General features: G+C 45.1%; 1 protein-coding gene across 2 annotated transcripts in view; it reads left to right on the forward strand.

The window, feature by feature from the left end:
- Positions 1-25,625, forward strand: part of LOC134346902 (E3 ubiquitin-protein ligase RNF167-like) — a 184,760-nt gene that overhangs the window by 150,701 nt on the left and 8,434 nt on the right. For both annotated transcript variants that reach the window (XM_063048736.1, XM_063048737.1), the window contains exon 10: positions 7,776-7,856. In XM_063048736.1, the coding sequence (XP_062904806.1) occupies positions 7,776-7,856 (81 nt within the window). The remainder of the gene's footprint in view (positions 1-7,775; positions 7,857-25,625) is intronic.

The following is a 25,625-nucleotide window of genomic DNA, read 5'->3' on the forward strand; positions in this document are numbered from 1 at the left end:
TCAAACCTTGTCCCAACAATCAGCAGCCATGGGCTCCTCTAAGCAGCTGCCTAGCACTCTGGAAAATTAAAATAAATGATGCCCACAAAGCAGGAGAAGGCTATAAGAAGATAGCAAAGTGTTTTCAGGTAGCCGTTTCCTCAGTTCGTAATGTAATTAAGAAATGGCGGTTAACAGGAACGGTGGAGGTCAAGTTAAGGTCCGGAAGACCGAGAGAACTGCTCGTAGGATTACTAGAAAGGCAAATCAGGAAGACCTTCAGGAAGATTTAGCAGACTCTGGAGTGGTGGAGCACTGTTCTACTGTGCAGCAACACCTGCGCAAATATGACCTTCATTGAAGAGTCATCAGAAGAAAACTTTTCCTGCGTCCTCACCACAAAATTCAGCATCAGAAGTTTGCAAAGGGACATCTAAACAAGCCTGATGCATTTTGGAAACAAGTCCTGTGGACCGATGAAGTTAAAATAGAACTTTTTGGCCACAATGAGCAAAGGTATGTTTGGAGAAAAAAGGGTGCAGAATTTCATGAAAAGAACACCTCTCCAACTGTTAAGCACGGGGGTGGATCGATCATGCTTTGGGCTTGTGTTGCAGCCAGTGGCACGGGGAACATTTCACGGATAGAGGGAAGAATGAATTCAATTAAATACCAGCAAATTCTGGAAGCAAACATCACACCGTCTGTAAAAAAAAAGCTGAAGATGAAAAGAGGATGGTTCCTACAACAGGATAATGATCCTAAACACACCTCAAAATCCACAATGGACTACCTCAAGAGGCGCAAGCTGAAGGTTTTGCCATGGCCCTCACGTCCCCCACCCTAATCATCATTGAAAATCTGTGGATAGACCTCCAGAGCAGGGCATGTAAGACAGCCCAAGAACCTCACAGAACTAGAAGCCTTTTGCAAGGAAGAATGGGCGAAAATCCCCCAAACAAGAATTGAAAGAGTCTTAGCTGGCTACAGAAAGCGCTTAGAAGCTGTGATACTTGCCAAAGGGGGTGTAACTAAGTACTGACCATGCAGGGTGCCCTTACATTCGCTTCGGGCCCTTTTTTGTTGTTTTGAAGCTGTAAAAGATGGAAATAAAAAAAGTAATCTTGCTTAAAATATTAAAGAAATGTGTCATCTTTAACTTTATGCCTTTTGGAAATCAGGTCATCTTTTACTCGCTTAGTTATTCACAGTAACAGAAATCTTGATCAGGGGTACCCAAACTTTTGTAGTTATTCTTCTCTTGAATTAACTCCTACATTGCAAACATCCAGTGCACCATTTTGTGCTTTTTTCTTTCAAGTCTCTTCTGTCCATTGTTTTCCCAGGAGAGCAGTTGGCCTATAATGTATATTTTCATTTCATCCAAGAAATGCCCTTTGCTGTTTCTTGATCTGCTTGTCCTCCCTATTTTCCCTTTTGCTTGTGTGATGTGACAGATTGGACAACGCACTTGATTTCATGGACTTGCTTCACCTGCTCTCACTAACAGTCATCCGATGACCTAGCAGCACGTGCCCAGGGCGTTAATGTTTGGTTTGACAGGCTCTTTCTTCTGCTGCTGCATGAGCACAGCAACCATCAACCCACACTGTATCAGATTCATTTAGACATCGATCTTCATGTTTCAGACAGGTGCCCTTTTCGTATTACATTCCATATGTTGTCCCCAGTTGGCATCAAGCACTAACTCTAAAGATGTCTTTATGCTCAAAGATTTATTAGACCATAAGACCATGAGACATGGGAGCAGAATTAGGCCATTTATTCCATTCCATCACAGCTGATTTATTATCCATCTCAAACCCATTCTTCTGCCTGCTCTCTGTAACCTTTGATGCCCTTACTAATCAAGAACCTATCAGCCTCCACTTTAATATACCTAATGACTCAGCTTCGGCAGCCGTCTGTGGTAAAAAAATTCCACCAATTCACCAACCTCTGGCGGAAGAAATTCCTCCTCAACTCTGTGGTAAAGGGACGTCCTTCTATCTTGAGGTTGTGTCCTCTGATGCTATACTCCCCCAGTTTAGGAAACATCCTCACCATGTCCTCTCTATCTAGGCCTTCCTATAATAGATATGTTTCAATGAGTTTCCCCCTCATTCTTCTAAATCCAGGAAGTATATGCCCAGAGCCATCAAACGCTCCTCAGATGTTAATATTTTCATTTCCGGGATCATTCTTATAAACCTCCTCTGGACTCTCTCCAGTGCCAGCTCATACTTTATTAGATATGGTGGCCAAAATACTTACAATACTCTACATGTGGTCTGACCACTGCCTTATAAAGCCTCAGGATTACATCCTTCCATTTATATTACAGTCCTCTCAAAATGAATGCTAACACTTCATTTCCCTTCATTACCACTGAGTCAACCTGCAAATTAACCTTCAGGGAATCCTGAATGATGAATCCCAAATCCCTTTGTACCTCTGATTTCTGAATTTGCTCCCTGTTCAGGAAATAGTCTACATTTTTATTCCTTTTACCAAAGTGCATGACCATACACTTATTTGCCCATTCTCCTAATCTGTCCAAGTTGTTCTGCAGACTCTCTGCCTCCTCAACCTTATCTGCCTCTCAGCTTACCTTTGCATCATGCACAACTTTGTCCACAAAGTCATTAATTATAATGGAGCAACACACATAAAAGTTGCTGGTGAACGCAGCAGGCCAGGCAGCATCTCTAGGAAGAGGAGCAGTCGACGTTTCAGGCCGAGACCCTTCGTCAGGACTAACTGAAGGAAGAGTGAGTAAGGGATTTGGAAGTGGGGGGGGGAGGGGGAGATCCAAAATGATAGGAGAAGACAGGAGAGGGAGGGATGGAGCCAAGAGCTGGACAGGTGATAGGCAAAAGGGATACGAGAGGATCATGGGACAGGAGGTCCGGGAAGAAAGACGGGGGGGGGGAACCCAGAGGATGGGCAAGGGGTATATTCAGAGGGACAGAGGGAGAAAAAGGAGAGTGAGAGAAAGAATGTGTGTATAAAAATAAGTAACAGATGGGGTACGAGGGGGAGGTGAGGCATTAGCGGAAGTTAGAGAAGTCGATGTTCGTGCCATCAGGTTGGAGGCTACCCAGACGGAATATAAGGTGTTGTTCCTCCAACCTGAGTGTGGCTTCATCCTTACAGTAGAGGAGGCCGTGGATAGACATGTCAGAATGGGAATGGGATGTGGAATTAAAATGTATGGCCACTGGGAGATCCTGCTTTCTCTGGCGGACAGAGCGTAGGTGTTCAGCAAAGCGGTCTCCCAGTCTGTGTCGGGTCTCGCCAATATATAAAAGGCCACATCGGGAGCACCGGACGCAGTATATCACCCCAGCCGACTCACAGGTGAAGTGTTGCCTCACCTGGAAGGACTGTTTGGGGCCCTGAATGGTGGTAAGGGAGGAAGTGTAAGGGCATGTGTAGCACTTGTTCCGCTTACACGGATAAATGCCAGGAGGGAGATCAGTGGGGAGGGATGGGGGGTACGAATGGACAAGGGAGTTGTGTAGGGAGCGATCCCTGCGGAATGCAGGGGGGGGGTAGGGAAAGATGTGCTTAGTGGTGGGATCCCGTTGGAGGTGGCAGAAGTTATGGAGAATAATATGTTGGACCCGGAGGCTAGTGGGGTGGTAGGTGAGGACCAGGGGAACCCTATTCCTAGTGGGGTGGCGGGAGGATAGAGTGAGGGCAGATGTACGTGAAATGGGGGAGATGCGTTTAAGAGCAGAGTTGATAGTGGAGGAAGCGAAGCCCCTAGCCTCATCCTGAGAGCAGATGCGGCGGAGACGGAGGAATTGCGAGAAGGGGATGGTGTTTTTGCAAGAGACAGGGTGAGAAGAGGAATAGTCCAGATAGCTGTGAGAGTCAGTAGGCTTATAGTAGGCATCAGTGGATTATAATTGTAATGGATGCTGAAAATCTGCGATACATTGACAAAGTGCTGGAAATCTTGTGAGGTTGAGCAGTGTCTGGGAGGTAGGAACTGCAGAATAACATTTGAGTTCTACAGCTTCAGAATTGTTTCCTCCAGGCTGGATTATTGGAAAAAGAACACTATAGAAACTACAGAAGCCTCTATACTGCTGAGTGAGTTTGAATGGCCTCCAAATAGTGAGCAGGGGGAAAAGAGCAAATGTTAGACATTTGGAAGAAAGTCAAGGGCTACTGTTCCCTCTAAGCTGCGCAGGTGCGTGGCCACAGAGTAACTGAAATGCTCCCATACACATAGCCTTTGTTGCCATGCAGCTGTAATTTTCTTTTATATAATGTTAATATAATTTTGAAATTATGCAAATATAATTTTGAAATCTATATTAATAGAATTGTGAAATACCCTGTAATTAATTATGTTTTAATGAATATAATCTGTAAATTTTCAAAATAAATATACCACAACCTTTACTTTGAAACATTTTAGAGCTTTAATGTATTTACATTGTCAGTGCTTCATGTTACAACACTGTTACAGATTGTAACAATAAACACTGAATGGAAATCAGTAGTTCATTGTTAAACCGAAAGCCTGCTGAACAGCGACGCCATCTAGTCAAAACATTTTTCTTTTGCCACTGTGCCTGTCAGTTGTTTTGACTGCATTAGATCGTTTGCTTGTGTTGAGATGTGGTTTGTGTTTAAGACTGGTTCAATTAAGGTGTTCATTGATATATTGAACTATGTGCTTAGAAGAATTTGAAGAACTGTCAATTCTTGTTGACATTGTTGGAACATTTCAAGCTTCTAGTGCTGACTGCAAATATGGATTTAATCTTAGGAATTCCATCAAATTTAAACCCAGAGACTAGAAGTGGAACATATGGATGATCTAATGAGTATTAAGATGTATCTTTTATCTGGATGCAAAATTAACCTGAACAGCTTTTATTGACATGGATTTGTAATAAAGACACAAGAAAAATTGTACAAATGTAAAAGATTTTCTCCGTACACTCAGACCCTGCTTAATGCTGAGGAGGCGTTCCTCAGAGGTGGGAGTGCTGTGTAAATCAGCACTATGCAGGGTCAGTGTAACATTACATAAATGGACGTGTGCCTGATTAAAGAAATCAAACCTGAGATATATGATATATTATTTTATGTATATGCAGTAATTCGTGGAGTAACAAACATGCATATAGACCTAACCTGTACATCAGTGGAACAGCAACACATTGCAGCAGCAACGGAGGTAAGTGGGTGGTGGTTACAGCTTAGAGGAGGGACCAGGCTGTGGGTCCTCCTCTAACTTTGGCTTCTTCAAGTAGGCATCGAGAATTGACTGCCTTTTCTTAAGTTTCCTCTTATGAAGCAGTTCTCAGTAGCAGGAAATCATGTTGAGAACCTTGTTGCTTTGCTCCCTGTAAGGGTCATTATCGATGAACTGGTCCATGATTTGTATGATTGTGGTGATACCAGTGCTGAGGAATTTTGCGGTCAGGTTTCTTGCTGGTGTTTCCTGTTCTCCATCATGACCTCAGATTCACCCAGGATGTGTTGCTCTGCCAACTCTTGAAGCTCTTTGTTATTAAGGCCCTCATCATAAGAATACAGTAACTCTTCAACATCGCCTCTAATCCCACTTCATTGGCCAGTTCAATGATGTTTTGGATGACTGGTTCCGTCTGCAATCCTAGGACGTCATTGCATGCTTCTGGCCATAGCTTCTTCCCCACTCCATTCACCAGCTTTCAAACGCTGTGTCACTTGCAGTTTCACAGCCATGCTAATGCTTTTCCTAGTCATCTTAGACGTACTACCCTCACTGGAAGTTGCAAACCATTTTCCAGGCATTATGGGTGGGGGAAAAATGGAATAAATTAGTGAGGAAGCAAAAACATTTACACACGTGGGGGAGGCAGAGCTTGAACTAATGTGTGATTGGCTGTGAGTGGCTCAGAGAGTATGTAAAACGTTCTCATTATCTATTTGAATGTTTACTGTAATAGCGACCACTCTTGAGAAGTTTTCAGTGTTGTTTAGAATGAATTTTTATCATTTTTAAAAATTTCAATTACAGAATTGAATACCTACATTGAAACGAATCAGCACTATGCGGCGTCTGAGTGTACTGTATTTCATTGTAAACTTCAATTAATAAATAAATTTTTCAATTTTCACTCTAAATATTGACAGTATGCATATTGTTTTAAAAAAAACTACGAAGTGCTGCACAGTTTTCAGGCCATGTAAAAATTTCCTGCTCTGAGTGGGAAATTAGTTCCCGCAGTTGTAAAAAAATAAATGTCAAGGCCTTGGTGAATGGAATGGTAGTGGAGTATTACAGGATGTGACTTTCAGAGCTGATGTCGGGAAAGGCTAATGTCAGAATGCAACCCCACCCTCTGCAGTCTTCCTTCTAATTTCATCAACACTAGGTCAAGTCATAGGACTGTGAGAACGCAATTATAAGATGAACCATAGCAGATCAAGATGGTGGCTCAGTGGCACTATTCAAAGAAATACCATTCTTGCTTTTGTCGAAGGAGCTTCATTGTTTTCTGCAGCGAGTTTGTCAATTTATACGTGCAGCCACTGTGTACTGGTTGTGGAGGGAGAATGCTTAGTGTGTCAGCAGGCAGGCTGCTTTGCCCTGAATTGTGGTAGAGTAAACCATCCTATTCTTCAGTTGCGACTTATAGATGGTTGAATGGGGTGGTGCATCAGGAGATGCGTCACTCGCGACACAGTACCCCACCTCTGATCTGTCATCCATTTTGCACTTTTTTACACCTTTATAAAATAATTGCACCTTGACTTCCCATTAAATAGCTTTTAGTTTTTAATGAGTGTTTAAAAAGTAGACATTGCTGTTCTCAACCAAAGCCCCGTTTGGCTGAGGCTGCTCTGAGAGATTAAAAAAGGCATTATTACTTGCATACAGTCTCATTTTTCTGAAACAAGCTACTTACTGAGAAACTTAAACCGCTTCCTGTAAATTAAGTGTTCAAAACACACCCGCCAACAACTGAGCGGTTCATTATATACCCAGCAACTGGTGAGGATGTCACTGTACCCACAGTAATGGGTGAGGTGTCACTGTACACCCAGTAATGGGTGAGGGGTTCACTGTATCCCCAGTAACAGATGAGGGGGTGACTATATCCCCAGTGGCAGGTGAGGGGTTCACTGTACACAAAGCGACTGGTGAGGGTGTCACTGTACCCCCGGTGACTGGTGAGGGGTTCACTGTACCCCCGGTGACTGGTGAGGGTGTCACTGTATCCCCAGTGACTGGTGAGGGTGTCACTGCATCCCCGGTGACGGGTGAGGGATTCACTGTACCCCCGGTGACTGGTGAGGGTGTCACTGCATCCTGGGTGACTGGTGAGGGGTTCATTGTAGCCCCGGTGACGGGTGAGGGGTTCACTTTACCCCCGGTGACGGGTGAGGGATTCACTGTACCCCGGTGACGGTTGAGGGTTTCACTGTACCCCCGGTGACAGGTGTCACTGTATCCCCATTAATGGTTGAGGTGTCACTGTATACCAAGTATTACCATATTCTTGAAATATTTTTATTTATCCTCCTGCTGTCCCCTTGCCAGTGCTCACCTCATCCCAAAGCACCGTTACACGCTGCATTTTTGATCAACACACCAGCAAACTGAAAGAACAAGTCACATCCAAATCTCCCTGAATTATTTTTTTTCACAACTCGCTGAGAGCTGGTAATTGAAGGCATGGGTTTGTCAGCAATGGGAACCTGGTTTTAGTTGTTGTTTTCTTTTATATTGTGTTGAGTGCTGGTGTCTTGTTACAGAATGTAAACATTTTGTTTCAATGCAGGAGATGGTTATGATGTTTGTGCAATCTGTCTTGACGAGTACGAGGAGGGTGACAAACTTCGAATACTGCCCTGCTCGCATGGTAAGTCATTCTAATCTATCCAAGGCAGAGGGCGATTTCTGTGCAGAGACTGTGAAGCAGGGGTTACAGAGATGTACAGGAGGTCGTGAGCACAGGACACGGAAGCAGTTGCAGGGGAGATAAGCTGTTTTTCGGGGTCGGTTGTCTGTTATCCAAAGTGACATGTTTGGTTTTTGGTTGGAATTGGTGAAAGCCAAAGTTATGTGGTTTCAAGATTGTAGTAGGTCACTGAGGAGTGAGTGCCTGTCAGACATCTGCACCACTGTCCTTGGCGGCCACCCTCACAACATGGGAGCCACTGTCGTGGTTACAACAGTCTTTTGTTCTCTTACTGGAAGGAATAGTTGTTTCCTTCTCCTCTCTCCCCTTCTGCTATTGCTAATGGACTTCCAGCAGGAGGAATTCTGAGTTAACAAATCCCATGTTTATCTGGAAAGCACTAAAGTTGAAACATTGTAGAGTCATAAAAAAATATAGAACAGAAACTGGTCTTTCAGCCCATCTAGTCCATGCCAAAACAATTTACACTGACTACTTCTATCAACCTGTATCGGGACCATAGCCCTCCATACCATTACTATCCATGTATCTGTACAAATCTCACTTAAACGTTGAAATCAAGCTTGCATGCACTGCCTTTGTTGACCCTCTGAGTGAAGTAGTTCCCCCTCATGTTCCCCTTAAAATTTTCACTTTATGGCCTTAACCCATGACCTTTAGTTGTAGTCCCACCCAACCTCAGTGGAAAAAGCCTGTTTGCACTTACTCTATCTATACCCCGATAATTTTGTATACCTCTATCAAATCTCCTCTCAATCTTCTACATTCTAAGGAATAAAGACCTAACCTGTTCAATCTTTCCGTATAACTCTCCTCCAGACCCAGCAACATCCTTGTAAATTTTCTCTGTACTCTTTCAACCTTATTTACATTTTTCCTGTAGGTAGGTGACCAAAACCGCACACAATACTCCAAATTAGGCCCTACCAACATCTTCAACATAACATCCCATTTCCTGTTCTCGTACTTGGATTTATGAAAGCCATTGGGCCAGAAGCTTTCTTTATGACCCTAGCTACCCATGACGCAACTTTTAACAAATTATGGAGCTGTATTCCTAGATCTCTTCGTTCTACCACAATCTTCAGTGTCCTACTGTTCGCAGTGTAAGACCTTGTCTGGTTGGTTCTACTGAAGTGCAACACCTTGCATTTGTCTGAATTTTATTCTATTTGACATTTTTCTGCTCATTTTTCCAGCTGATTCAGATCCCTCTACAAGCCATAATAACTTTCCTCGCTGTCCGCTGCACCCCCAGTGTTGGTGTTATCCACATATTTGCTAATCCAGTTAACTACATTATCATCCAGATGTTTGATATGGGTAACAAACAACAAAAGACCCAACACTGATCCCTGCAGCATTCCAATAGTCACAGGCCTCCAGTCAGAGAGGCAACCCTCTACTACCACTCTCTGGCTTCTCCTTCAAAGCCATTGTCTAATCCAATTAACTACCTCTTCTTGAATGCCAAGCGACCGAACCTTCTTGACCAACCTCCCATGCAGGACCTTGTGAAATGACATACTAAAGTCCATGTAGACAACATCCACTTTCTTGCTAACTTCCTTGAAAAATTCTCTAAGATTGGTTAGACATGACCTACCACTCATGAAGCCATAGTGATTATCATAATCAGTCCATGTCTATCCAAATACTTATATATCCAGTCCCTTCGAATACCTTCCCACTATTGATTTCAGACTCTCTGGCCCATAATTTCCTGTTCTTTGTCTGGAGCCTTTCTTAAACAGTGGAACAACTTTGGCTATCCTCCAATCCTCTGGTACTTCTTCTGTCGCTAAGGATGATTTAAATATCTCTGCAAGGGCCCTGGCGATTTCTGCACTTGCACTTGCACTTGCCTCCTGTAGGACCTTGTCAGGCCCTGAAGATTTATCCACCCTGATTTTCCAGAACAGCAAACATTTCCTCCTCTGTAAACTGTATAAGCTCCATGAAGTTGATGCTGCTTTGTCTCACTTGTATGGACTCTGTGTCCATCTCCTGGTTATAGACGCAATAAAGTTATTTGACATCCTCCTCCATCTCTTTTGGCTCTACACATAGATTACTATTCTAATCTTCTAGAGGAACAATCTTGTCCCTTACAGTCCTTTTGTTTTTAACATATCTGTAGAATCCCTTAGGATTCTACTTCACCTTGTTTGCTAGGGCAACCTCATGCCTTCTTTTAGCCCTCCTGGTTTCTTTGTTAAGTGTTCTCTTGCAGTTCTTACACTCCATAAGTACCTAATTTGTACCTACCTGCCTATATCGGCTGTGCACCTTTTTTCTCCTAAACAGGGCCTCAATGTCTCTCGAAAACTAAGGTTCCTTACACTTATTATCTTTACCTTTTCTTCTGACATGCACATACAAGTTTTGTACCTCTCAAAATTCCACTTTTGAAGGCCTCCCACTTACCAAGTACACCTTTGCCAGTAAACAGCCTGCCCCAATCCTCACTTGCCAGATCATTTCTGATAACATCAAAATTGGCCTTTCTCCAATTTAGCAGCTCAACCCGCAGACCAGACCTATCTTTTTGCATATATATTTTGAAATTATTGGCATTGTGATCACAAAATGCAAAGTGTTCCCTACACAAACTTTTGTTACCTGCCCTTCCTCATTCCCTAATATCAGATCAAGTATCGCAAAATCTCTCACTGGGACTTCTACGTACTGATTAAGGAAATGTTGCTGAACAAGTTTGACAAACTCTATCCCATCTAGTCCTTTTGCAGTATGGGAGTCCCAGTCAATATGTGCAAAGTTAAAATCACCTACTATAACAACCTTATGTTCCTTGCAACAGTCTGCGATTTCTCTTCAAACTTGTTCCTATAATTCCTGCAGACTGTTCAATGGCCTGTAATATAGCCCCATTAATGTGATCATACCTTTCTTATTTCTCAGTTCCACCCATAACGCCTCACTAGATGAGTTCTCCAATCTGTCCTGATTGAGTACTGCCGTGTCATTTTCTCTGACTTGTAGTGCCACCTCTCCTCCTTTAATCTTTCTCACTCTGCTGTGTTTAAAACAATGGAATCACAGAATATTGAGCTGCCAATTCTGCTGCTCCTGCAACCAAGTCTCACTAATCACAATATCATAATTCTAGTTGTTGATTAATGCCGAACTTATCTGCCTTTCCTACAGTACTTCATGCATTGAAATATACGTAGCTCGCACCATGCTTAACTTTTTGTTTTGTGAGTTTGAGATCTTACCAATATCTGTCTCCAAAACCTCTCCACTATCTGTTCTGGTACTCTGGCTCCCTTCCCCTGCAACTCTAGTTTAAACCCACCGTGCAGCATTATCAAACCTTCCCACATGGATATTAGTCCCCTTCTAGTTCAGGTGTAAGCCTTCTCTGGATGAGAGCCAGTGATCCATAAATCCGACACCCTCCCTCCTTCACCAACCCCTTAGCCACGTGTTAAACTGTATAGTGTTCTTATTTCTGGCCTCACTAGCACATGGCATGTATAGCAATGCTGGAGGTCCTGCCCTTTAACTTAGCACCTGACTCCCTGAGCTCCCTTTGCAGAACCTTCCTGCCTGTACCTAGAGTGCCTATAAAAAGTATTCACACCCCCATTGAATCAAAGTAGATTTAATTTGGCTTTTTTGACAAAAAAAAGTCTTTCGTGTTTCTACAAAAAACAGATCTCTACAAAGTGATCTAAGTTAATTACAAATGTAGCCCCCCCCGGCCACCCTCAGGGTCGCTCGGCTTGCTGTAGTCTAGGAAAACAGCCCTCGGCCCCGGCAAACTGGGTAATTCATTTGTGTGGATGCTGTGTGATGTACCCCACCCCGCCCAAATAACAGACAATACACCAGATACGATTAAATGATTTACAGTTTATAGATATTACTGAAACTATATAATTAATAGGGAATAAATATAAAAGGAAAATAAAAGGCGCCACACTTATCAAAGTTCAATCTCTTCGTGCACAAACAGTTGGAGCTCAAGGACCTTCTTCTTCACCCTGTGACCCCTCGGACCACCTCGACTGACCACCTGGGACCATCAACGGTGGTCAACCAGACGCTCCACACGAGTCCGTCTCTGTCTCCTCGCCGAACGCCCTTCTTGGGGTCCGACCCCGTTAGCAGACATCACAGCACCTCGTCCATCCTCTGTCTCGCTCTCCCGCCTTCTCCCCCAAAACCCCGCGCATACAGTATCTTCAAGTACACCAAAAACATAACAACTATTCCAATTGGTTAATAGCACCCTCTTATCACACTGTAAACCAAAACAAGCTGCTAGCGCAAACCTTCTCAGCGTTTAACACAACAAAGCCGCATTCCCCAGATTAACATAACAAAAGAAGCCATTTTAAATTTAACAAAAAAGAAAGACCCTGTACACTCTCCCCCCACCAATAAAAGTCATGCCCTCATGACTTCTAAATAACTCGCCAACCAGTCCTGCAGACACACAACACACACATACACAGATACACACAGTGACAGTGCCCCCCAAACAATGGACCTTACTTCCATCCCACGGGCGCTACGTAGGCCAACCTATCTGGGAGCTTCTTAACCCTCCGAGACCTCTGTACCCCCTCACCTAAACCCAAAAGGCTCAGACACTACTAGGGATACCTCGGGCCTGCTTGCCAACTCCTCTCTCACTCAGGCCGCCACTACAGCTCGGAGCCCCCTGTCCCGTGTCCGGGGTCCCGCCTCTCCTCCTTCCTGATCTTGCCGTAACTCAGACTGCCCACAGCTAGAGCCCTCCCCACTACACCTGACTCAGTGGGAGAAGGGCCAAAAGTCTCTTCCTCAATCACGGGGAAGTTAGCGAAGGGTAGCATGTACCACATGTCCAGCACATCATCCTTCAAATCCGTATCCTTCCTCATTCCCTCGATCGGTAGCTGCTGTTTAAGTTTCTCCAAACTGAAACATTTAGCCGGGGCTACCCCTTCAGCCTCCTGCAGTGGAGACGTCAGCTTCTTCGGGGACTCCTTCAACTCTCGCCACAGCCTCAGCAGTTCTGACTCAGGGTTCTTGGCCATCTCAATCTGGGACGCAGTTATCCCACCAGCTTCTTCCACCCTGACCTGAAAAGCAGCAGTTAAAGAATGTTCAACCTCTGGTGGTTTCTTCCTGAGGACGTCTTCCAGGTCAGCTTTCAGTTTTTCCACTTCATTTAAACTCGCGATAGTCATCTTCAGGTTCCTTTCAAGCGTCCGCCTCCCTTTTCCGTGATCTGTCCTCCATTTCTTCACCTCCTCGGGAGTGTAGTCAAACTCCCCTCCCTGGGCTCTCAGTTTTCTGTTGACCTTAGTCTGAACACTTCCTTGATCTTCCCCAACTTGTAAGTCTTCCACTCTTTTCTGAATCGACGTCTTGAGTTTCTGCTGATCCCGTGGAAGGTGGGTCATTGTTTCTTCTCACTGGATTAATTCATCAGTACATGACCACTGTGTGGTGCAAATCCCCTCTCTTCCCTGGATCTCATTCAGATTGATGACCTGGGTTTCCATCCCCCGGTCCACCACAGTCTGTTCCAACACCAGGAAGTTCAAGTCCTCCGGCTAAAAACTCCTCCACATTTGACACTTCGCTTCTGTCGCCCAGGCTCAGCCACTCGCCTCGCCTCATAGTCCCCCCATGTGAATCCAAGCTCTAGGCGGTCATCCACATACGTCAAGACGCCACACACCTTCACTTCCCCCATGGTCTTCCTCATGCCCCGCAGGAAGGATGCGGGGGCTCCGGATATGCCCTTGGGCATCTTTTCAGATCAGAAGAATCCTAGGGAACTATTAACGGCCGTCTTCGGCTCAACAGCCGCACTCCTCAGAATCTGGCATCATCCACTCCTCAGATGCAGCACATTAAACCACATCGCATAATCCACACACACGCTGCCTTCATCTTCCACGCCGCTAGGGTCCAGTTGCCGCGACCTCCCTCTCACTGAGGTGTCTTCAGCGGTTAACTCCCCTCCCTCGTGGTAGTTCGGAGCATCTATTAAGAGGGTCTCACCCTCAGCTACTTTCCCCAAGCCGTACCACTGCTGGGTCTCGTTTAAATTCGGTACTGGCTCAAGGCTGCTACACACGTCCTCAGAAGCAACTCGACACGCTGGGTGCCCAGAGAATGCCCCCATGAACTCCAGGGTCATTAACCAATCATCGTCTTCTGGATAACTACTGCCACTAGTACCCAAAGTCTCCGGTGCCCTTGCGGTTGTCAAGGATAAATGCTTCAGACACCGGTTGTGAAACGAACTGTACAACAACTTGATCTGTGCCCCTGGGTCGAGGATAGCTTTAGCATCGCTTCCCTCTATCCATAGCGACACCCTAGGGCGTGGTTCCTCTAAGCCTTCAGGAATAGGGTCTTTTCCTTGCGGAAGTTCAGTGGTACATTGCTGGGAACGTGCTTCCCCAGAGACCCCAAGCCGTTCCCCCACTGGTCCTCCACTAAGTTTCCCGACACCTCTCTGATCAGCTGAACAACTGAAGAAGGGGCTGATCCCCTGAAATGATCCCCCTGGCACTACAAGCAATTTAGCCGCCCTCCTAGCCAGAGAAGACACACTGAAAGCTTTCCCCCCTCTTTCAAATAACTGACAGCTGTCACTACAGTGTAAGTGAGCCTGACAGCTCTAACACCGTCACCAGCCCGCCTACTCAAACTTTCAACCAATCCCTGTCGCTCTCCCTCAACCAAGCACTGCCACTCATCTAACAACTGAGAGATCCGCTCCGCCCACGTCTCGCACGCCTCCGCCCCACTTGGGGTGGACACTATCACAAGCGCCAGGTGGAGCCTGCCAGAGCTAGAACATTTATTCGCAGACCCTACCTCCAAATCAGACCACTCTTTCCTCTCTCTCCCAACAGCATGGACAGCCCCAAGTGCCACCTCCAACTCGTCAATGCCAGCCTGAACTCGAACAAAGACCGCACCCACAACGCATACAGCAAACACCAGCAAATAACCCACAGAGATACACATTACAGATTTAAACAGGGCACCCACACAGCATACCAGCAGACTTAATTCCGGAGAAAGCCCACACAGTATAGCCCCCCGGCCGGCCTCAGGGTCGCTCGGCTCGCTGTTGTCTTGGGAAACAGCCCTCGGCCCCGCCAAACTGGGTAATTAGTTTGTGTGGATGCTGTGTGATGTACCCCACCCCACCCAAATAACAGACAATACACCAGATACGATTAAATGATTTACAGTTTATAGATATTACTGGAACTATATAATTAAATAATTAATAGGGAATAAATATAAAAGGAAAGTAAAAGGCGCTACACTTATCAAAGTTCAATCTCTTCGTGCACAAACAGTTGGAGCTCAAGGACCACCTTCTTCACCCTGCGACCCCTTGACCAGCCACCTGGGACCAACAACGGTGGTCGACCAGACGCTCCACACGAGTCTGTCTCCGTCTCCTCGCCGAACGCCCTCCTCAGGGTCCGATCCCATTAGCGGACATCACAGCACCTCATCCATCCTCTGTCTCGCTCTCCCGCCTTCTCCCCCAAAACCCCGCGCATACAGTATCTTCAAATACACCAAAACCATAACAACCATCCCAATTGGTTAATAGCACCCTCTTATCGCACTCTATAAACCAAAACAAGCTGCAAGCGCAAACCTTCTCAGTGTTTAACACAACAAAGCCGCATTCCCCAGATTAACATAACAAAAGAAGCCATTTTAAATTTAACAAAAAAGAAAGACCCGGTACACTAATATAAAACACAGAATAATTGATTGCTTAAGTATTCACCCCCTTCAAGTTAGTATTTAGTAGATGCCCCTTTGGCAGCAATTACAGCTTGAGTCTGTGTGGATAGATCTGTATCAGCTTTGCACATCTGGACACTGCAATTTTTCCCCATTCTTCTTTACAAAACTGCTCAAGCTCTGTCAGACTGGAGGGGATGGTGAGTGAACAGCCCTTTTCAAGACTGGCCACAAATTCTCAATTGGATTGAGCTCTGGACTCTGACTTGACCACTCCAGGATATTAACTTGGTTGTTTTTAAGCCATTATTATGTAGCTTTAGCTTTATACTTGGGGTCATTGTCTTGCTGGGAAACAAATCTTCTGCCAAGTTGCAGTTCTGTTGCAGACTGCATCAAGTTTTCCTCCATGATTTCCCTGTATTTTGCTGCATTCATTTTACCCTGTACCTTCTCAAACCTTCCAGGCCTGCTGCAGTGAAGCATCCCCACAGAATGATGCAGCCACCACCATGCTTCTTGGTTGGGATGGTGTGTTTTTGATGATGTGTGATGTTTGGCTTATGCTAAACATTAAGGTTCGTCATCGTCATCGATGAAGTCCTCGACACCATTGGTACTTTTTACGAGGTCGAGTTGCTAGCTTGATACTCAACCTGGCACGGATGGCAAGCGTTCCCGGGAGCGGCTCGACTAGATTCGAACTCGGGAACCTTCGCTTCCGGAGTCCGGCGTTGATGTCACTGCGCCACTAGCCGGCTAATGATGGTGTCAAGACTAGCGCTTGATTTGGATTTAAGTGAGGGAGAGCTGCGCAGCGTCAGCCTCACTCTCTCTTCCCAATTCCCATCTGGATCCAGTGGCAAGACAAGAGTCGAGACGGCTGGAGATGGGACTAGGCGCAGTGGATGACCAGGATGGCTTCTGTGTCTTGATCTGCTCTATACATTCCACGACGCTTGCAGAGCCTGCCTTCTTGGCTGTTGGACCTTCCATTGGTCTCATCCGCTCAATCCGCCGGAGTCTGTCTTCATATGCTGGGATAGACAACTCCCTATCTCACTGAGGGTTTGAGACCTGTCGGCTATCCTCACCTGGTTTAACCGGCTTGTCGAAGCCGTTGCCTGGGGTGTGGCCGCTGTCGCAAAAACAGCTACGGGGAGCCACAGGTGAGAGCTGAGTGCCAGGTGAAGATCAAAGGTGGACAAACCGCTCTGAGAAGGATGCGACATGTTCCCCCACCAGAGGTTCGACCCCTCCCTGATGCCCCGTACACCCCATGTGTTTAGTCAGATGGCCAGGAAACTCAATTTTGGTTTCATCAGACCATAGAACCTTCTTCCAACTGACTTCAGAGTCTTCCACATGCTTTCTGGAAAACTCTAGCCAAGATTTCATGTGAGTTTTTTTCAACAGTGTCTTTCTCTTTGCCACTCTCCCATCTCAGCCGTTGAAACTTGTAACGCCTTCAGAGTTGTCATATGTCTCATGGTGGTCTCCCTCACTAGTCCCCTTCATGCACAGTCACTCAGTTTTTGAGGACGGCCTGCTCTAGGCAGATTTACAGCTGTGCCATATTCTTTCCATTTCTTGATAATTGACTTAACTTTACTCCAAGGGATATTCAGTGACTTGGATATTTTTCTTGTATCCATCTCCTGACTTGTGCTTTTCAATAACCTTTTTGCAGAGTTACTTGGAGTGTTCTTTTGTTTTCATAGTGTAGTTTTTTGCCAGGATATTGAGTCACCAGCTGTTGGACCTTCCAGATAACGGTGTATTTTCACTACAACCAATTGAAATTAAAGGGGGTGAATACTTATACAGTCAATTATTTTGTGATATATGTAATTGATTTAGGTCACTTTGTAGAAATTTTTTCACTTTGACATGGAAGAGTCTTTTTCTGTTTGTCAAAAAAGCCAAATTAAATTCACTGTGATTCAATGTTGTAAAACTATAAAACATGATAACTTCCGGGGAGTGGGATTAATACTTTTTATAGTCACTGTACATTGACCACGACCTCTGGCTGTTTACCCTCCCATTTACGAATACTGAGGACTCATTGAAACATTGTTGTTAGCTAGTTGTGACAGTGTGGTAGTTGGCCTTAGTAACTTACTATAATGGGATTTGGTTTACAGCTCCTGATCACTAACCCAGGATGAAGAATGCATTCTTGCATCCATTAGCTTAGTCTGTACATCAAGTAAAAGTAGCAATAATGGTACATTGCTTAGTTGTGACGTTGTGAGTGGCCAGAGATGGTGCCACATTGCAGATGAATTTTAGTTTCTTGGCTTTGAGCAAGCATTTGGCCCAAGTTCAATGACTGTATCTTGGGAGATGTGCACATGTTAACATGATTTAAAAGACAGTTCCATGATAGTGTCTTTGTATGCCTGTTCTGAATGGGTTTTGAAGAAATGTTGAAGATGGGTGATGGTATCATTAAAAGGCAGCAACTGTATTCACTTGAGCTTATGAGAATCAAGGAACTGACTTATAAAGTCATAGATTGTCCAAGGATAGAGTATATTTCATTCTTCATGTCTATGTTATTGCTCTGAGTGTGGTCTTTAACCGGACCCTTGCCCCACATTCCTGAGTACTTGTTATCTTTTCAACTGCCTATCCAATTCTCTTCTGATCATCTCTGTTCAATTTCCTTCTTTACAACTTTCAGGGAGCACATTGCAGATCACAGCTGTGCATAAAGAAAATTCTGTTCCATAAGACCATTAGAGATAGGAACAGAATTAGCCCGTTTGGCCCCTCGAGTCTGCTCCATCATTTTGTCATGGCTGATCCATTCACTTCTCAGCCCCAATCTTCTGTCTTCTACCCGTATCCCTGCATGCCCTGACTAATGAAGAATCTATCAACCTGTACCTTAAATATACCCACTAACTTGGCCTCCACAGGCACCTGTGCCAACCCCTCTGATTCCTCACTGATTCCCTTCAACGTTGTTCTCTGTCAGCAACCCTCATTTTCATTAAACGTCTCAGGATTATGAGCAACCCTGTTAAGCAACCTCTCAACCATCTCTGCTTTGGAAAAGTTTAGTATTACTTCCTTCTCTTGGTAGTCACGAAGTTGTTTTCTTGCCACATTGAAAGTGGAGGCTCAGATTACCCAGAGAACCTTAACAGGTAATAATGTTAAGTGTCTGTGAGTTTGCAGTACTGGCATTAAGATTCAAGATTCATGATTGTTTAATGTCATTTCCAGTACACAAGTGTAAAAGAGAACTGGATCCATGGAATCAGTATAAACATGCCTAGGATTGGTTAATGAGAAAAATAGACCCGTCCCAACACACTAGAGTTTGAGAGGGCAGTGCAGCATGTAATGCAGTCCATTTACGCTCACCTTTTAATTAAATCCTTTATTTGTGCCTCTCCCTTTTGGACAATAGCTTTTAGTTGGACTAGAAAGGTATTGGATCTTTACAGAGGGTGCAACTCGCATTCATGAGATTCTTTGCACGTCCAAGGAAGCTTCTCCTCAAAGAAAAGCTGCAATGACTACTTACATTTGCACAATACAGACTGCAGGTGATATGTTGGTATTCAAAACTAAAGAAAAACTAGTAATATTCTCATAATAGGGTTATTGGGGATGGCAGGGTGGGGAGAAGTCTCTACCAAAGGAGATGTAAGGCACTCCTTCCCTCTGCTAGTCTGCGGGTCACCCTTGGGTAAGGTGTAGCATTGCTTAGACTCCGATCAGGGTCACATGAACTCATAGGAACAGGTGGTGGATGGTCATATGAGCAGCTGGTACATATCACAAGTCCTGGTTATGTGACCACTGATGCCAGACAATCTCTGAATTGAATTGATAATGGCTGGGGTCACCCACCTTGTAAGAACATTGCCCACGAGAAGGCAATGACAAACCATTTCTGTAGAAAAAATTGCCAAGAATAATCATGATCATGGAAAGACCATGATCGCCCTCATTGTATGACATGGCACATAATGAATGAACAACTGGGGAAGGAGAAAGGCCTACACACAGTTTTGAAACCTAGTGACTGAGTCAAAACAATTATCAGCATTCAGTACTGGATAGATGTGAGATTACGCCAAAAAGAGTTTAAAAGGAGACAGCTTTATGGAGCCAGACGTTGGAGTAGAGGGAGACAGAGTAGGAAGGCTTTGGCTCAACGGGGCTTAGGCGATAATGGGTCGAGGCGAGGTAGGTTATCTGTGTAGATTACAGACAGGAAGTATGTGTGTGAGGCCAGTGTTCTGTGCTCAGTGTCAGATGTGGGAAGTCCAGGAGACTCCCAGCCTCCCGGAATTACACATCTGTGCCAGGTGCGTCAAGCTGCAGCCCCTTAGGGATCGCGTTAGGGAACTGAAGATGCAGCTCGATGACCTTCATCTGGTCAGGGAAAGTGAGGAGGTGAGAGAGAGAGGCTATAGGCAGGTAGTCACACCAGGGCCTTGGGAGACAGATAAATGGGCAATGGTCAAGAGAGGGAAGGGCAGGAGTCAGAGGCTAGAGAGTACCCCTGTGGCTGTACCCTTTAACAGTAAGTACTCGTGCTTGAGTACTGTTGGGGGGGGACGGCCTACTTGGGGCAAGCAACAGTGGCCGCGCCTCTGGCACAGAGTCTGGCCCTGTGGCTCAGAGGATCAGGAAAGGAAGAGGATGGCAGCAGTGATAGGGTTCTCTATAGTTAGGGAGTCAGACAGGTGATTCTGTGGACACAGGAAAAAAGCACGGATGATAGTTTGCCTCCCAGGTGCTAGGGTCTGGGATGTTTCTGATGGTGTCCACGATATCCTGAAGTGGGAAGGAGAACAGCCAGAGGTTGTGGTACATATTGGTACCAACGACATAGGCAGGAAAAGGGAGGAGGTCCTGAAAGCAGACTACAGGGAGTTAGGAAGGAAGTTGAGAAGCAGGACCGCAAAGGTAGTCATCTCGGGATTACTGCCTGTGCCACGTGACAGTGAGTATAGAAATGGAGTGAGGTGGAGGATAAATGTGTGGCTGAGGGATTGGAACAGGGGGCAGGGATTCAGATTTCTGGATCATTGGGACCTCTTTTGAGGCAGGAGTGACCTGTACAAAAAGGATGGGTTGCACTTGAATCCCAGAGGGACCAATATCCTGGTGGGGAGGTTTGTTAAGGCTATTGGGGAGAGTTTAAATTAGGATGGCTGGGGGTGGAACCCAAACCGAAGAGACGGAAGAAGAGGTGGTTGGCTCACAAATAGAGAAAGCTTGGAGACAGTGTGAGAGGGACGATAGGCAGGCAATAGGGAAGGGATGCACTCAAGCCAGTGTTTGAGATGTGTCTATTTTAATGGAAGGAGTATTATGAACAAAGCAGATGAGCTTAGAGCATGGATCAGTACTTGGAGCTATGATGTTGTGGCCATTACAGAGACTTAGATAGTTTAGGGGCAGGAATGGTTACTTCGAGTGCCAGGCTTTAGATGTTTCAGAAAGGACGGAGGGAGGCAAAAGAGGTGGGGGGGTAGCACTGTTGATCAGAGATAGTGTCACAGCTGCAGAAAAGGAGGAAGACATGGAGGTGTTGTCTACGGAGTCTCTGTGCGTGGAAGTTAGGAACAGGAAGGAGTCAATAACTACTGAGTGTTATTTATAGATCACCCAATAGTAACAGGGACATCAAGGAGCATATAGGGAGACAGATTCTGGAAAGGTGTAATAATAACAGGGTTGTCATTTCCCAAATATCAATTGGCATCTCCCTAGAGCAAGGAGTGTAGGTGGGGTGGAGTTTGTTAAGTGTGTTCAAGAAGGTTCCTTGACACAATACATAGAAAAGCCTACAAGAGGAGAGGCTGTACTTGATCTGGTATTGGGAAATGAACCTGGTCAGGTGTCAGGTCTCTCAGTGGGAGAGTATTTTGGAGATAGTGATCACAATTCTATCTGCTTTACCATAGCATTGGAGAGGGATAGGAACAGACAAGTTAGGAAAGCGCTTAATTGGAGTAAGGGGAAATATGAGGCAGGAACTTGGGAGCATAAATTGGGAACAGATGTTCTCAGGGAAATGTACAGAAGAAATGTGGCAAATGTTCAGGGGTATTCGCGTTGAGATCTCCATTGGTATGTTCCAATGAGACAGGAAAAGGATGATAGGGTACAGGAATTGTGGTGTACAAAGACTGTTGTAAATCTAGTCAAGAAGAAAAGAAGAACTTAGAAAAGGTTCAAAAAACTAGGCAGTGATAGAGATCTAGAAGATTATAAGGCTAGCAGGAAGGAGTTTAAGAAAGAAATTAGGAGAACCAGAAGGGGCCATGAGAAGGCCTTGGCAGACAGGATTATGGAAAACCTCAAGGCATTCTACAAGCATGTGAAGAGCAAGAGGATAAGACGTGAGAGAATAGGACCAATCAAATGTGACAGTGGGAAAGTGTGTATGCAACTGTAGGAGATAGCAGAGGAAAAAGATCTTGGCGATTGTAGGGATGACTTACAGCGGACTGAAAAGCTTGAGCATGTAGATATTAAGAAAGAGGATGTGCTAGAGCTTTTGGAGAGCAGCAAGTTGGATAAGTCACTGGGACCAGACTAGATGTACCCCAGGCTACAGTGGGAGGCGAGGGAGGAGATTGCTGAGCCTCTGGCGATAATCTTGCATCATCAATGGGGACGGTAGAGGTTCCAGAGGATTGGAGGGTTGCGGAGGTTGTTCCATTATTCAAGAAAGGGAGTAGAGATAGCCCAGGAAATTATAGACCAGTGAGTCTTACTTCAGTGGTTGGTAAGTTGATGGAGAAGATCCTGAGAGGCAGGATTTACGAACATATGGAGAGGCATTATATGTTTAGGAATAGTCAGCATGGCTTTGTGAAAGGCAGGTCATGTCTATGAGCCTGATTGGATTTTTTGAGGATGTGACTAAACACATTGATGAACGTAGAGCAGTAGATGTAGCGTCAATGGATTTCAGCAAGGCATTTGACAAGGTACCCCATGCAAGGCTTATTGAGAAAGTAAAGAGGCATGGGATCCAAGGGGACCTTGCTTTGCCGACAGAAGGCAAAGAGTGGTTGTAGCTGGGTCATGTTCTGCATGGATGTCAGTCACCTGTGGTGTGCCTCAGGGATCTGTTCTGAGAACCCTACTCTTCGTGATTTTTATAAATGACCTGGATGAGGAAGTGGAGGGATGGGATCGTAGATTTGCTGATGACACAAAGGTTGGGGGTGTTGTGGATAGTGTGGAGGGCTATCAGAGGTTACAGCGGGACATTGATAGGATGCAAAACTGGGCTGAGAAGTGGCAGATGGAGTTCAACCCAGATATGTGTGAAGTGGTTCATTTTGGTAGGTCAAGTATGATGGCAGAATATAATATTAATGGTAAGACTTTTGCCAGTGTGGAGGATCAGAGGGATCTTGAGGTCCGAGTCCATCGGACACTCAAAGCTGCTACGCAGGTTGACTCTGTGGTTAAGAAAGCATACGGTGCATTGGCCTTCATCAATCGTGGGATTGTGTGTAGGAGCCGAGCGGTAATGTTGCAGCTATGTAGGACCCTGGTCAGACCCCACTTGGAGTACTGTGCTCAGTTCTGGTCGCCTCACTACAGGAAGGATGTGGAAACCATAGAAAGGGTGCAGAGGAGATTTACAAGAATGTTGCCTGGATTGGGGAGCATGCCTTATGAGAATAGGCTGAGTGAACTCAGCCTTTTTTCCTTGGAGCGATGGACGATCAGAGGTGACCTGATAGATGTGTATAAGATGATGAGAGGCATTGATTGTGTGGATAGTCAGAGGCTTTTTCCCAGGGCTGAAATGGCTAACACGAGAGGGCACAGTTTTAAGGTGCTTGGAAGTAGGTACAGAGGAGATGTCAGGGGTAAGTTTGTAACGCAGAGAGTGGTGAGTGCGTGGAATGGGCTGCCGGCGACGGTGGTGGAAGCGGATACGATAGGGTTTTTTGAGAGACTCCTGGACAGGTACATTGAGCTCAGAAAAATGGAGGGCTCTGGGTAACTCTAGGTAATTTCTAAAGTAAGGACATGTTCGGCACAGCTTTGTGGGCTGAACGGCCTGTATTGTGCTGTAAGTTTCCTATGTTTCTATGTGGGACAGGGTGGGTCAGTATGATAAAGTCTGTTTCACAGTCGGTAAATCCTGACTCTGGGATTGAACTATTTGATCAGTTTAGTAACTGCTGAACATTTCTTCCACTATCCTTTTTGCTAAGTTAGCTTCACTTAAATATTATTTACGTCTTTAACTCCCCCCCCCCCCTTTTCTGCTTGTGTGTTCTGATTGTTTCGGTTCTACCATACCCTTTCTCCCTGTCTTAACTAATCAGTGCTCAGTAATTCTGAGTTGGAAAGGATAGTAAGGATAATATGGCAGGAGTGGTGAATCTGAGGAACTCATTGCCACAGATGGTTGTGGAGGCGAAGTCTTTACGTATGTTTAAGGCAAAGGTTGATTGGTCAGGGCAAGAAGAGATATGGAGAGAAGGCAGGAGATTGGGGCTGAGAGGAAAATTGATCAGCCATGATGAAATGGCAGAACAGACTTGATGAACCAAATGGCCTAATTCTGCTCCTACATCTTACGGTCTTATAAGATGTAGGAGCAGCATTCTGTGGGTGCAGTTTTGACACCCGGATAGCATTTTGCCTCCATGGTGCCAGGATCAGGGATATCTCAGATCGTGTCCATGGCATTCTCAAGGGCAAAGGTGAGCAGTCAGAAGTCTTGGTACATATTGGCACCAATGACATAGGTAGACAAGTTGAGGTCCTGAAGAGAGATTTTAGGGAGCTTGGTAGATAGCTGAGAAACAAGACCTTCAGGGTAGTAATATCTGGATTGCTCTCTGTGCCATTTGCCAGTGATGGTACGAATAGGATGATTTAGCAGGGGAATACATGGGTGGGGAACTGGTGCCGGGGCAAGGGTTCAGATTTATCGATCATTGGGATCTCTTCTAGGGAAGGTATGGCCTGAACAAAAGGGACAGGTTACAACTGAACCCAAGGGGGTCCAATATCCTTGCGGGCAGGTTGGCTAGAGTTGTTCGGGTTTAAGCTAATTGAGATGGGAACTGAAGTGATAGTGTTGAAGTTGAGGTAGTTGGTTTACAAACAGAGGCAATGTGTAGTGTGATTCTTAGAAAGGAGAGGTTGATGATAGGGCAAAATTGCAGTCAATAGGATGATTTGCAATGTAAAAGACGGACAGAATTGAAGAAGGTAAATACTGGACTAAAGGTGTTATATTTGAATGCATGCAGTATATGAAATAAGGCCGATGAACTTGTAGCACAGTTACAGGTTGGGAATTATGATGAAGAGAGGCAAGAGTGGTTATTGAACCGCTGGAAAACGATGGTAGTAATGGGGGACAAGGTCGTGGCAGATGAATTGAATAAGTATTTTGCAGCAGTCTTCACTGTGGAAGACACTAGCAGTATGGTGGAAGTTCTAGGTCATGAAGTATGTGAAGTTACAATTACTAGTGAGAAGTTTCTTGGGAAACTGAAATGTCTGAAGGTAGATAAGTCACCTGGACCAGATGGTGTACACCTCAGGGTTCTGAAAGAGGTAGCTGAAGGGATCTTGGAGGCATTAGTAATGATCTTTCAAGAATCACTAGATTCTGGAATGATTCCGGAAGACTGGAAAATTACAAATGTGACTCCACTCTTCAAGAAGGGAGAGAGGCAGAAGAAAGGAAATTATAGGCCAGTTAGTATGACCTCAGTGGTTAGGAAGAATTTGGAGTTGATTGTTAAGGATGAGGTTTCAGGGTACTTGGAGGCACATGATAAAATAGGCCATAGCTAGCTTGGTTTATTCGAGGGAAAATCTTGCCTGACAAATCTGTTGGAAATCTTTGAAGAAATAACAAGCAAGATAGAAAAAGGAGAATCAGTTGATGTTGTGTACTTGGATTTTCAGAAGGACTTTGACAACGTGCCACAT

Source organism: Mobula hypostoma, chromosome 5 (assembly GCF_963921235.1).
Source record: "Mobula hypostoma chromosome 5, sMobHyp1.1, whole genome shotgun sequence".
In the NCBI taxonomy this organism is placed as follows: domain Eukaryota; kingdom Metazoa; phylum Chordata; class Chondrichthyes; order Myliobatiformes; family Myliobatidae; genus Mobula; species Mobula hypostoma.